Genomic DNA, 13,119 nt, shown 5'->3' with positions numbered 1-13,119 from the left:
ACAAGACAATCTATTCCGTGTTGTTTAGTTTTCACCCTCTTATTTCAGCTTTTTAAATATAAAATGAGGATTTCATATTGAACGACTACTCTGCACTTCCAATCATGCGTTAGATGCCAAAATTGTAATCTGCCAGATTAGACTTGTTAAAGTTAAAATGTGCCATTCTATTTCTGGTTTACGGCACAGGAAACTTGTAATTGTTAGCAGAACTTGCATGTGGGTTTGTCCATGGCCGTATGTCCCAAAGTCAACCACTTACTGTAGTTCACACTGCGCACAGACGTCCGTTTAACGTGTAATTTTCATTTACATTTGGTTGAGTTGTCAACTAACTCGAATTTATCGTGAAATCAACCAAACATCCCACCGTGTCATTGGATTTAGGTTAAAAGTTGGGTGAATAAAAAAATTAAATTCCCTTACATTGATGACTTTTTGCAAATCCAATCAGTTTCCCACGTTGATCCAACGTCATCACATTGTTTTAGTTTTTTTAAATGACGTGAAACAACGTTGATTCTACCAGTTTTTTCCTAGTGGGTTGTTTCTCTTGTCTTTTGCACAGAGGATGCTAGATCTATTTCCAGATAGTCTTTCTAAAGTGTGCACGGCTAAAGATTTTTACAGTATTGAACGTAAACTTTCAGTTCCAATAGCCTCGTTGTTTTGTACCAATTGCGTGACTAGTCGTAATGAAGAAAAACTGAGGAGATTCCGAATTTGGAAAAATTGTGAGGTAGGTAAGCACACTGGAAAATATTTTTAACTCCTATTGTCATTATTTGCCATAGCCTGGCCATGGGCCTAGCCTACTAACGTTATGCTATTGGAATTTTTGTTCAACCCTAGACTAATAGGCTACTGATTTCGTCAACACCAGACAAACAGGTATATCAATACCTGTGTCGGTAATTTGGCAAAGGCCCCATGCTGGAAAACATTGACTCGTTTTCTGTTGAGGAATTTAGTTAAAGCCAAGTGAGTAGCACATAGCCTATGAATAGCCATTTCCAGTAATGTAGCCCATGCACTCAACTCTAGTGGGGGTGCTCGACCTTCCAACCTCAAGGTTAGACTTTCGCGTTGTGCTGATTATAAGATATGCAAAACAGCTCGTTATAATATGGGTTAATTCTACTAATGCACTATTCTACTATTCTCAGCAAGTAATGCACTCACAATTCTATTTTCATTAAAAAAACTATCGTTTTTTATATAGATAACACTCATGCATGGATTCGTCTTTTAAAAAAACAGCCTTTGAGAGGAAATATCTGCATAAGATCGATTCCATTACCTTCCAGAGCAGTGGCATAGTATTTAGAGCCTTTCTCAGTTGTAAAACTTTATAGCAATCTGGGGGCTCCGTAGTCATGGATACAGTTAAAGGAGTTTCACCGATGTTCCTCTCAGCATTTGGAGAACAATTCTTTGTGATTATGAAAAAGGAATGTTAGGAATATATAAATTGTCGTGCCTTCGTTGCACAAAATAAGTTGGGGCTTAAATCGTGCTTTGCCTGTAGGATAGTCTTCTATCTGGGCTTCTAGGACATGGCCGTCATTCCAAGTTCCCCCACAAATGTTTATTTGCTTTAGTGCAGCCCGCCAGACAAAAAGTAACAGCCGGGTTAGAGTGGTGTTGTCAACGTCAAAACTGTAGTGTCTGGGAAACTATTGGTTTATCTTTTGTAAAGGAAGATACAAATTCGTTTGGTTTAGCATCAAGAGGCCTATAGCTTTAATACAATAATGTTTGTCATACGTCAACATCCTCGAAGTCTAGTAAGCGTAGGTTACTTTTTTGAGTGTAGTTTTACTGTAGTCTAATACGTCTTCCCATGGCTTATTGTTGTTATTGACTACCTACTTGCACCATGCCATATGCATCAACGTTCATCCCACGACGCTACGTGTGCAGTGCAAGTTAAAGCTACATTGAATGATGTAGCGTAGGCCTACTGTAGAATAGTTATAAATGATATAGAATATAAACAATTTAAACATAGGTGATGCTTCTAAAGTTGTATAGACAGACCCTATGTTATGGACACCTTTTGCAGGCCTACGCAATACTTACGCGGTAGCAGTAGCAATGGTCGTTCTGCGGCCATGCAGACGTTTTATACAACCTTTTACGTCTTTCTCAGTTGAACGTTTTTTCTCCTTCTAATATAGGACATATTTTCCCTCAGACACGGTTCTTATTTATTCTTCTGTCGAAGTCTGATCTTAACACGTGTAGGCTAATAGCCTAATATTTATGATAAAGTCTATCAGTTTTGCAATAGTGCTTTTGTTGACCAATGTGCGTATTTAGCAAAACGATTACCTCCAACGAATCTATCATTTGTATCAAATGGACAGCCGCGAGGGCCTATTGGTTGACGAGAAAGAAAATGAGGTGTTACTCGATTGGCTAGTTAGGCTAGTTACGTTTCTTAGCTATGTGTTTCATACGTACGAAATATGGTTATAGCACATGGACCTTTTAGTTTTGATCAGTTGGCTAATCTATACAATTTAGTGAACTGTAAGAATTAGGCTACATATTTATGTATTAGTTGCACGCAGTCTTAATTGTCTCTCCAATGCCAACATATGGTATTAGTTAGCCTGTAAACACAGAGCATCAAGAAAGGTGTATAAACCTTTAGGCCCTACAAATTCACAATATTATATCTGTATACAATATTATATCCCAATATACAACGTGTGCATTCAACGTGGCATGAGCCCTTCGATTGGTTCAACTGTACAGCGACATCTGGAGGCCACAAAGGAATTTTGCTCGGGGAGATTTCCAAACCGTTCTAATTTCCCTTTGTTTTAGTAACCTCGGTTTGAACTATAACCGGCACATGCATTCAGCAGTATCTATATTCTCTGTCAATTTTCAACGTGCACAGTTTCCCTTAACTCTTTTTTTTAATCAAACCTTTCACATCATTGCTGTAGACTACTCCATTGAGTGGGGGCCTTGTTGAACGAACGCTAGGCCTGCCTATTTCGGACACATATTTTGCGCATACTTGGGCACCAAAGACCACGTATAAGTCTATCGTTGAGACACACAGATGTTTTCACTTGTTTCTAAATTCAGAATTTACGCACGTGTTTCGAAATGAAACATACCTGCTATGCCAGCTGTTTTCTTTGGCCATATTGCATTAAAATGTTGCCGCTCAAAAAAATATATATTATTATTACAATTTGAGGCTTAATTGTAACCCTGATTATGGGCCATGACATTTACTTTCTTGTCATTTCAAACATGTAATACTAGATAGCCTGTATCGAAAATTATACAGTTAGTTTTTACTTCAGCTCGTTCGTGTGCCCACAATAGGCCTATCCTCTACCTGAATATGAAAGACAGTCCTGCATTACATTATGGTTTTCATTCCAAATTGAAGTGTCTATAGGTGTGACTGCAATAATACTTTACATAGATGAAGAAAGCAATTTCATCCTTTTTTTTAGGAATGTGTGTGACGGGTACTCTTCATTTATTAAAAAATGACAACAATTGTAGATTTGCAATGTGTCGCTAAGAAGGTAAGAACGTTATAACTATTGCTGTTATAGCTATAGGCTTTAGTTGTTACTATTGTTATCATTATTGTATCATTACTAAACAACACAGCGTTAAAAATACATTTACAAGATGAATGTAGAGTCCTTATATATTTTATCCATAGTTAGAAAAATTCAAGATTGTCTTTAAAGCTGGGGGGGTTTAAGTACAAATAATTAACAACGTTTACAGAATATAAATAAGCAACAGCAATGACTCATTAGGTTATAAGGAGCCATGGCTACGGTACTGTATATAACCTGTACTAAAACACAAATAAGTGTGTGATTGTACAAAGTGTGAAGTAATCATCCATTTATAATAAGATGGTCATAATATTTGTGCGTAACGTAGCAATGTCTGTGCGTAATGATGTAAGTGATAGGCTATTGCTAGGCGTGCATTTGAGCTAATAACTATTGTAATGTGTATGACATTGCTGCACATTTCGTCGAATTTATAGGCATAAATCTGACTGATAAATTTGCCATTTTAACAAGGGCCTGTAGCCGACACGAAACGCTGCTTAATTTTGACAACAGGTTTGAAAGCTTTAATTGTATAAAATCATACACGTTAGGAACGCACATGAATATGCTCATACAGCTTGGAATAGAGTCAAGCCAGGTGTATATATATTATTAAACCGAGTGAGTGAATTACATCTGTGTCCAAAATATAATTTAATGCAGATGTTCCATCTAGCAGTAAATAACATGTCAATCTCTGCCATTTTGAAAACAACTCCGCTACTTGCATTGACACATTGGCGATATGCATTTAATTTAATTAAAGATAGATAAGATAAGAAATGGATAAGAAATGAATTAAACAGGAAGTTCTGGGAATAGGAGATTTAGGCACTTGAATCAACCAGCGCCGCAAGGGGAGGAGCCTGCCGGTGAACCCCAGACGCTATTGGGTCCCTTGCAGGAAGCTGCTCGCCAGACTTTTCGTCAAAATATGTCCTAGCAATGTCATGCTCTGAGAGATTGGTTTTCACGGCGTCCTTGGTTAACTCTTTCGTGGACTGCCGTCCAAAGGAGCCCCCCTCTGTTGCCCACCCTCACCAGCACGCCGCCCGCTCTGACCCGGACTGCAGTGTCCAAAATAACTGTGGTTCCGTGCCAAACACGGCCATACCCGGGACAATGAACCAGCACCAGCCGTTGCAGCCGCCAGAAGCAATGGCCCAGCCTCGATACCAATACCACCAGGGAATACTGAACTGGGACGTGCCACACTTGAGCCCGGTCCGGGTGCCACAGATCAGTGCGTGCCCTTACAGCGCGTCAAACAGAAAAGACAACTCCTCCTATTTGCTTCTGGAACCTGACAACCACTCAAAACCGTCACCGGACGTGTCTGCCTTCACCAGACTAATGTCAGAGATGGGCTCCATGACGGGCGGTTCTGGTCCAATTCAGGGCTACTTCCGCCCGGAGCAGTCATACTCGGGGATCAAAGTCCAGGAGTACAACAACTGCGTGCACAGCTTGCCCACGACCAATTCACCGCGCTCTCCCCACTCAGACTCGCGCCATTTGTGCAACTTGAGCTTCCCGGTGCTGCCATATCCAGACAATGACTTCAAGCGCGTTATTGATGACTTAGCGCTGGGCAGCAGTGAGTGTCAAGCCCAGAGAGGCGATAGCAGCAGCATCACCCTGGCCAGTCAGACCAACACGGAAGACTTGGTCATAGGTTTACGGCGAGACAAGCCCTCATCAGTCTTACCCGAGGGCGATAAAAGTCCCAGACAGGAGACGCAAGGTGGGTAAATGGAAGGAAAAGGCAAAAAGCCTTGAAAGATAGAACGCGATCATGGCAATAGCCACAGGAAAACATGATCCGGTCAATCGAGACATGGTGCTTTTTTTTACTAAGGCTGTTAATTAAAGGGAAGAGAGAGGAGAGGACAAAGGGAGCCATTGCTCAAAATGTATTTATTGCACGGAACTACCCTCACCAGGCTAAATTGCACTCAATTTTACTGTGCGCTCTTTTGAACATCAAAACAGCGGAAGTCTCCTTTGTGTTTCGGGACAGTTAGCTAGGTGTAGCATACAGTTGATTGTGGGCCCAGGTTTATGTGAGAGTAGGCTATAAGCGACTGACTCAGTCTCACAATAAAATGTAGGCTAAAGCTAATGCTAGCTTCTATTAGCCTGCCGCAATGCTAGATGCTATAGCTAACATGAATATAGTTTCGTAAAATGAGCCGTAAAATCTCTAATTTAAAAAAGGCATCATATAACACGAACGTTAACCAATGAACCAAATATTGACATATTTCAACTCAGGTTGTAAAGTCATCACGCATGCCAATATTTGACATTGAGTGTTCAAATATTACGCCATTTTGTTCAAAATAATATTTTTATGTACAACTATACCATGCTTGTCAATAGTAAATATCGAAATAAGTTGTCCAACGGCATTTGGCATATTAAAAATAAATTGTCATTATAGGCCTGTCATGCTAGGCCTAGTGCAACAGATTAATGGATCAACAATAACCCATTTATTTTATGTGAAATCTTCTGATTTCTATAGCCTAATCAGAATAGAGCTTTGTCACATAATGATTTATTGAGTAGGCTAGCATCATTTAGCGTAACAACAGCCAATGCCTCGCTGTAAGGCTACACACCATTCACATCATCTTCTACATTCAGATAGACTACTACTTAGCTTTTTGTCCATTTACAATTTAAACATAGGAACATATTTAGATTCGTTAAAGATTTGATCCAAACATGGGGCCTAGCTTCGTTTTTATGTTTGACGCATGGGTTTCTAGACAAATGGATTTGACTCCAGTAGGCACGGCACGACAGTCGTTCAATTCAATACCAGAATTGTGAGACCTATTCCTATTCCTCTCCTATGCATGTGTAGTCCTACATATTTCAATTTGTCCTTTTGATAATAGTTTGTTCTTTTGATAATAACCTATTCACGCCCAAGTAGAATGTAAGTCGTGTTAGCTAAGGCCTACATGATAACAAACCTTGCATTTCAGAGAACTAGCAAACAGTGAATTAGAGGAGAAAATAGAACACAAAACAATTGTACTATCACACGCACGCGCGCACACACACACACATACAGGGGAGAGAGGCATGTCACGTGACATTATATCCCGTCATAAACTGAAATTATCAGCCAGGTAATGCCCGCGAGAGTATTTTAGAAATGTGCATATCCTAAAACAAAGAATTCGCGCTCTGCCAGTCTATCACTAAATAAATGTTTTGTCTTGTTTTGACAGAGGACGCAACATTCGAAAATGATGCGTCCTGTGGATGGCTGTGGGCGAAGGCGGGGAGGAAGAAGCGCTCTCCTTACACCAAATACCAAACCCTGGAGCTGGAAAAGGAGTTCCTCTTCAACATGTATCTGACTCGCGATCGCCGCCTGGAGATCGCTCGCAGTGTCAACCTCACTGACCGCCAAGTCAAAATCTGGTTCCAGAACCGCCGCATGAAGTTGAAGAAGATGACACGGGAACACAGAACCAGGGACACGGTCACACATTTCCCCATCTGATTCCTCACAAACATGGTGCGCAGAGACAGGCCTACATGGACAGGAGCACGGGATGATGCAAAGTCAATAATAGGATGGACCATATACTGAAGGATGTGGAGATAGAGGTTCTGATCTGAAGGATGGGCTGGATGAAAGTACTGTCTATGTCCTATACACTTTGCATGAGGATATGGTGGCTCTTACCGGTTACACTTCGGTTTTTCCATGATGGAGAAATATCGGGAAGCTTTTTCTTTCTCCATACCCCTGTCCCGCAACACCCTTCATAAAAGCACTTTATTTTATCATTATTTAAACAACTGTCTTGTAGTTGTTTCTTGATAGCTCAATAGAATGATTGCAACGTTGCTTAATTGGTCTTTTTTGCCAGACATAGGCTACCGTCTTGAATCGAAAACTATTGTTTACAGTTCATGCTAGGCTATGGGAAGCCAATTTTAAAGGATTACTTTATTTATGACGCGAGCACTATTTTATTTATTTTCGGACGCAATGTATTTGTAAGCGCTGGAAAATGTGCACCAATAAGCACAATATGTTGAACTTTTGTAACGGATTTTAAACATGATTTCTTGTTTATACGGAGTCCTTTTTCAGCTTGACTTGAAACAAAGGATGTGTTGATTACAATAATGAATGATTTTATTATTTTAAAAAAAGACCTCTTTGTTTTCTAAATGAGAGCATTTGAATTAAAGGTTACGCTTTCGGTGATATAGGGAAACGTGTTACTACGCACATGAGCCCTTGAGGTTCCAAAAGGCAAGCCTGGGATATTATATATACTTTTGTCTTGTATTATTAATTTCTAAGCTAATATTTGTTTTGATATAGTTTCGCCTATCACTTCTGCTTGAATAAATATTCCCCAGTTCCCATATTTCTTCATTTGCAACTTCGATATGTATAGATAGATGGAGAAAAACTGACAGAATAGTTTGATTTGAGTACATCCCATTGCAACAACTTAGGGTTCTAGACACCTATTACCCCCCTTAGCCCATTCCTCTTCCTAGGAGCCGACTCCTACCAGGTCATATGAGCTCCAGTAATGTGATTATTCTATCCTGTAGTGATGATTGTAATTGCTGTAACTATGATTATTAGGCTAGTATTTGTGGTTTGCAGTAGCATAGTTGTATGTTGTCATTTCCTTATCATAACAAGCAATGCCAATGCATATATTTGGTTTATACAAGGCCTATTTTAAAACAATTTAATCTGATTTAGGAGTGATTCCTTGTAATAACGAATAATGGATATAATATACTTTTACAAGGTTAGCCTACATCTATCGTGTCCCTTTAACCTTCTTTCCTTTGTTCACTAGCTGTGTTCAGTGGCTACCATTTTTTGTAGCCTACCTTCTGAATTCAAAATATGTATATATATTTTTTTCAAAAGCCAAGTTGCAGATGCCAGAGTTTCCGCTGCTGATTTGCGGGTTGTTAGCCAACAAACAGGACGGTCTTTAACGTCCTCTGGGAACAGTGTAGGCTTACATGCATTCCACATAGAATTCCCTCTTTTTTTTTGTCTTCCAGATTGTTAGAGATTGGTCGAGCTGGAATTATGATCTGGTCTGTGACATTTATAGCCTTTTACCAGATCATCATGATAACCACGGCACGTAAAAAATAATAATAACGTGCGTGTATTTAGTGTGTGCATATGACTATTTAGTCCCCATTGATTCCATTGGTATCTAGATTTATGGATTCATTCGACGTTATCTATCGTTTCATTCTGCATGGACTTTCTCTGATATTGTTTGAATATGAAGAATTGATGGAAAACACATGCCGCAACTTCCCCACACTGGATACTGGATATTATCGTTTTGTCTGTTGGCCTTTTGTCTTAAAAGGAAACTGTGTAGCGTCTCCTGCTAGCATCGCCATATTGAAGAGCGCACGATTTTAGTGACGCTGTCTGGGGCATCCAGGTTTTATCAGGGGCAATTGACAGGGCATTTATTGTAGACTCAGGAAGTCAGGGTAGCGGATGTGTCACAGGGATTCTAGTACTGTACTTTTCACTACAATAGTATTGCCTGCTATTGTGGTTAACAAAGACGTCTTAACGTGCGTTATAGGCCTTTATGTGCATGATTGAAATGGCATGGGCATGCTACTTCCTCTCATATTCTTCATTCCTGCTGTATTGCAGTTTGTATCTTGTCTCGTTTTATAACTGCTGATCACTTTAGTAGGCTAGTATATATGGAATAAAGGCTACATTTTTTAAAAATGTTATTCATCTAGCGGAACCAAGAATAACGTTTATGGATGGTCACCCACGTTTATAAGGTATGGGAACTTGTCCAGTGGCTCAATCAGGTTCTCTGAAGGTCTTTGAAGAGAATATGAGACAAAGCTGTTGTGTGATTTAGGTAGTTTCAAGTTGTTGGGCTGGACGCTTATCACAGGAACCTGAAACTACCTGAATTACTCCAGTACTGCACATCAACGCCCGTGCGTAATGGACGAATGCAACAACAACGAGAATGAGCCGTTTCCACACGTCTGCGCACTACCCTCCATTTTGTAATTGCACACAAAAAATGTATTCAATATGATCTAGAAAAGTTGTTATTGTTGACATGTATTTCCCTCCCAAGAGTCAACTTACTGCACATGGGCTTGTGGAGAGTTAAACGGCTAATTTAAGCCTCCCCCAAAATACCTTGGATGTGATGAACGCTTCTTCTAATATAATAAATACATTGTATGAAGTACAGCACGCCCAGACGCCGTAAATTATCTACATTAAAAACACCAGCACCGGCTCTACCTCATATTCACACCAGCTTGTTTTTACTTTGCGTCAGGGGCAATGCTCATATATAATTTGCAGGCAATGTAATAGCACATTAACATTTACCGTCTACAATACATTTTCTAACTTCTATCTTGTTTCAACTTTGTAATACAAGACAAATATCATTCACCATTTTTTTGTTCTAATTTTCTGCATTGTGATCACGAACTTTTCAATAAACTTCAATGAACAAAATCAAACTCAGAAGCCATATATGCTTTTGATAAATGTGTTTATTTCTTACAGATAAATGTTACAGCATTACCGTTGATACCTTCACAAAGTATTCATTACCCTTCACTTATACCACATTTTGTTGAATTCAAAATGGATAAAATGTATATTTTTTTCTCACCCATCTAAACACAATGCCCCATAATCACAAAGTAAAATCATGCTTTTCAAAATTTATGGTAGATTTATTGAAAATTAAATACAGAAATATCTAATTTACATGAGTATTCACACCCCTGAGTCAATACATGTTTAGGATTACAGTTGTGAGTCTTTCTGGGTAAGTCTCTAAGAACTTTGCACACCTGGATTGTACAATATTTGCACATTATTTATTTATTTTATTCCTAAAGCTCCATCAAGTTGGTTGTTGATCATTGCTAGACAGCCATTTTCAAGTCTTGCCATAGATTTTCGAGGCAATTTAAGTCAAAACTGTAACACGGTCGGTCAGGATCATTCAGTGTTGTCTTGGTAAGCAACTCCAGTGTATATTTGGCCTTGTGTTATAGGTTATTGTCATGCTGAAAGGTGAATTTGTCTCCCAGTGTTTGTTGGAAAGCAGACTGAACAAGGTTTTCCGCTAGGATTTTTTATGTGCTTAGCTCTATTCCGTTTATTTTAATTTTAAAAAACTCCATAGTCTTTGTCGATGACAAGCATACCCATAACATGATACAGCCACCACTGTGCTTGAAAATATGAAGTGGTACTCAGGACATAAAGTACATTTTTTGCCACATTTTTCACAGTTTTACTTTAGTCCCTTATTGCAAAACGGATGCATGTTTTGGAATATTTGTGTTCTCTAGAGGCTTCCTTTTCAATCTGTCATTTAGGTTATTATTGTAGAGTAAGTACAATGTTGATCCATCCTCAGTTTTCTCCTATCCTTAAGCGGTTTCCTTTCTCTCCGGCAACTGAATTGGGAACGACGCCTGTATCTTTGTAGTGACTGGGTGTATTGATACACCATCCAAAGTGTAATTAATAATATTCAATGTTTGCTTTTTTTTTAATTTTAAGAAGGTTCTTTGCGAGGCATTGGAAAACCTCCCTGGTCTTTCTGGTTGAATCTGAGGGACCTTACAGAAAATTGTATGTGTGGGGTACAGAGATGAGCTAGTCATTCAAAAATCATGTTAAACACTATTATTGCCCACAGTGAGTCCATGCAACTTATTACGTGACTTGTTAAGGAAATGTTTACCCCTGAACTTATTTAGGCTTGTCGTAACAAAGGGGTTGAATACTTATTGACTCAAGACATTTCAGCTTTTCATTTGATATTAACTTGTAAACATATCTAAAAACATAATTCCACTCTGACATTATAGGTTATTGTGTGTAGGCAGGTGACACAAAATCTCAATTTAACCGTTTTAAATTTCAGGCTGTAACACAACAAAATGTGGAAAAAGTCAAGGGGTGTGAATACTTTCTGAAGGCACTGTACGTCTTACCATGAACCCTTACCAGGGTTACCATGAATTTTACCACAGGGATGTCTCTATTGGGAAAATGACAGTTACACGTGAATGGCTGACACACTTTCTCTTGTTTGTTTTGATGATTTCATGTGAAAGAGTATAGACTTTTTGGACTGGTATGAAGAGCGAGGCCCTTAGGGGTGTGTGTGTGAGTTGTGTGTTGTGTTTGTGTTTGAGAGAGAGATATCTGTCATCATGAAACCTAACAAATTCATTAACTTGGTCTGAAGGTGGATTCTTACACGTTCAATGGCAATGAATGTAAAACAGGTTAGCCCCGATCTGCCATTGTATTCTGCATTTCAGTTGGCAAAGAAGCATATTACCTACTTCCCCAGAGTTAGATAAACTCATGGATGCTATTTGTATTTCTCTGCATCCATTATGAAGGAAGTTAGAGGTAGTTTCGCGAGCCAATGCTAACTAGCGTTAGCGCAATGACTGAAAGTCTATGGTATCGAGTAGCATGCTAGCAGTTACCACATGCTTCCAGTCATTGCGCTGTTTCTACTAATATGCTAGCAGTTAGTATAGACTTCCAGTCATTGTGCTAATGCTAGTTAGCAATTGCACTAACACTACTTAGCAACTTCCTTCAAACTCTACACAGAGACATAAAATGGTATCCATGATTTAATCAGACTCTGGAGAAGTAGATAAAGGGTTTCATTGCCAAAATCCTGAAGTATCCCTTTAAGGCTTATCCAGAGGGGGCTCACAGAAAGATGACAGAGCGTAACACATATTCATGTCAGAACGGTAATTAACAGACATAGTAAGTTTGTATGCAGTCATGTCAAACTTTCAAACTTCAATGTCTGTAATTTTATTTCAGCAGTGTTCACGAAAACATGACCCTTATTTAGACGCTAGCCGAAAAAGCTAAAGGTCAATTCATTTGCATTTCAGCAACAACTTCACGACACTGCGTTCGATATGTATATATATATATATTTATTATATTTTATCTGATCAGGATAGATAATGCAATGCATACGAATAGCATATGTTATATAGTACACAGAGAGCAAGCATATGTGTTAACTATTTCCCACATACAATCATGTCTTGATTATTAATATCTTAAAGGCAAAGCACTTGTACTCAACATTCCACAGAAATGTAAGGCTGATTTATTGTGACTAGTTACTGCTCAAATGTGTAGGTTACTGTTTACTGCTTTAGGCTAGCAGCAACAATCACCGAAAGAACTGCAGACTGCATACTATTTAGCATATAGGCTAATATTAGCTACATGCTATACTAATGCTGAAGCTTCTACTACTAACCTATACAGGCCTGCTGCTGCTACTATTACTACTACTACTTTCTTACAACGCACTGTTATGTAAAATGTGTTATATTTAGTAAATAGCCTATTATAGTTATGTAGTCCCAAGTGCAAGCGGGCTAGCTTTAGTAAGAGCATCAGAACCTTTAA

General features: G+C 38.9%; 1 protein-coding gene across 1 annotated transcript; it reads left to right on the top strand.

Moving 5' to 3' along the window:
• The first annotated feature begins 4,766 nt into the window (after nt 1–4,766).
• Nucleotides 4,767–7,131, top strand: LOC120034568 (homeobox protein Hox-B10a-like). Its single transcript, XM_038981167.1, has 2 exons — nt 4,767–5,352; nt 6,854–7,131. The coding sequence occupies exons 1-2, from the start codon at nt 4,767–4,769 to the stop codon at nt 7,129–7,131; spliced, it is 864 nt and encodes a 287-aa protein (XP_038837095.1).
• The last annotated feature ends 5,988 nt before the right edge of the window (nt 7,132–13,119 follow it).

The sequence above is a fragment of the Salvelinus namaycush genome, chromosome 41 (genome assembly GCF_016432855.1).
Source record: "Salvelinus namaycush isolate Seneca chromosome 41, SaNama_1.0, whole genome shotgun sequence".
NCBI lineage: Eukaryota > Metazoa > Chordata > Actinopteri > Salmoniformes > Salmonidae > Salvelinus > Salvelinus namaycush.
Note: the sequence above shows the minus strand (reverse complement) of the source record. Positions and strands in the feature narration are given on the sequence as shown.

Coding starts and splice junctions, on each gene's coding strand:
- LOC120034568 (XM_038981167.1), top strand. CDS start 4,767: ATGGCCCAGCCTCGATACCAATACCACCAGGGAATACTGAACTGGGAC. Junction 5,353..6,853: donor TCCCAGACAGGAGACGCAAG/GTGGGTAAATGG, acceptor TTGTTTTGACAG/AGGACGCAACATTCGAAAAT.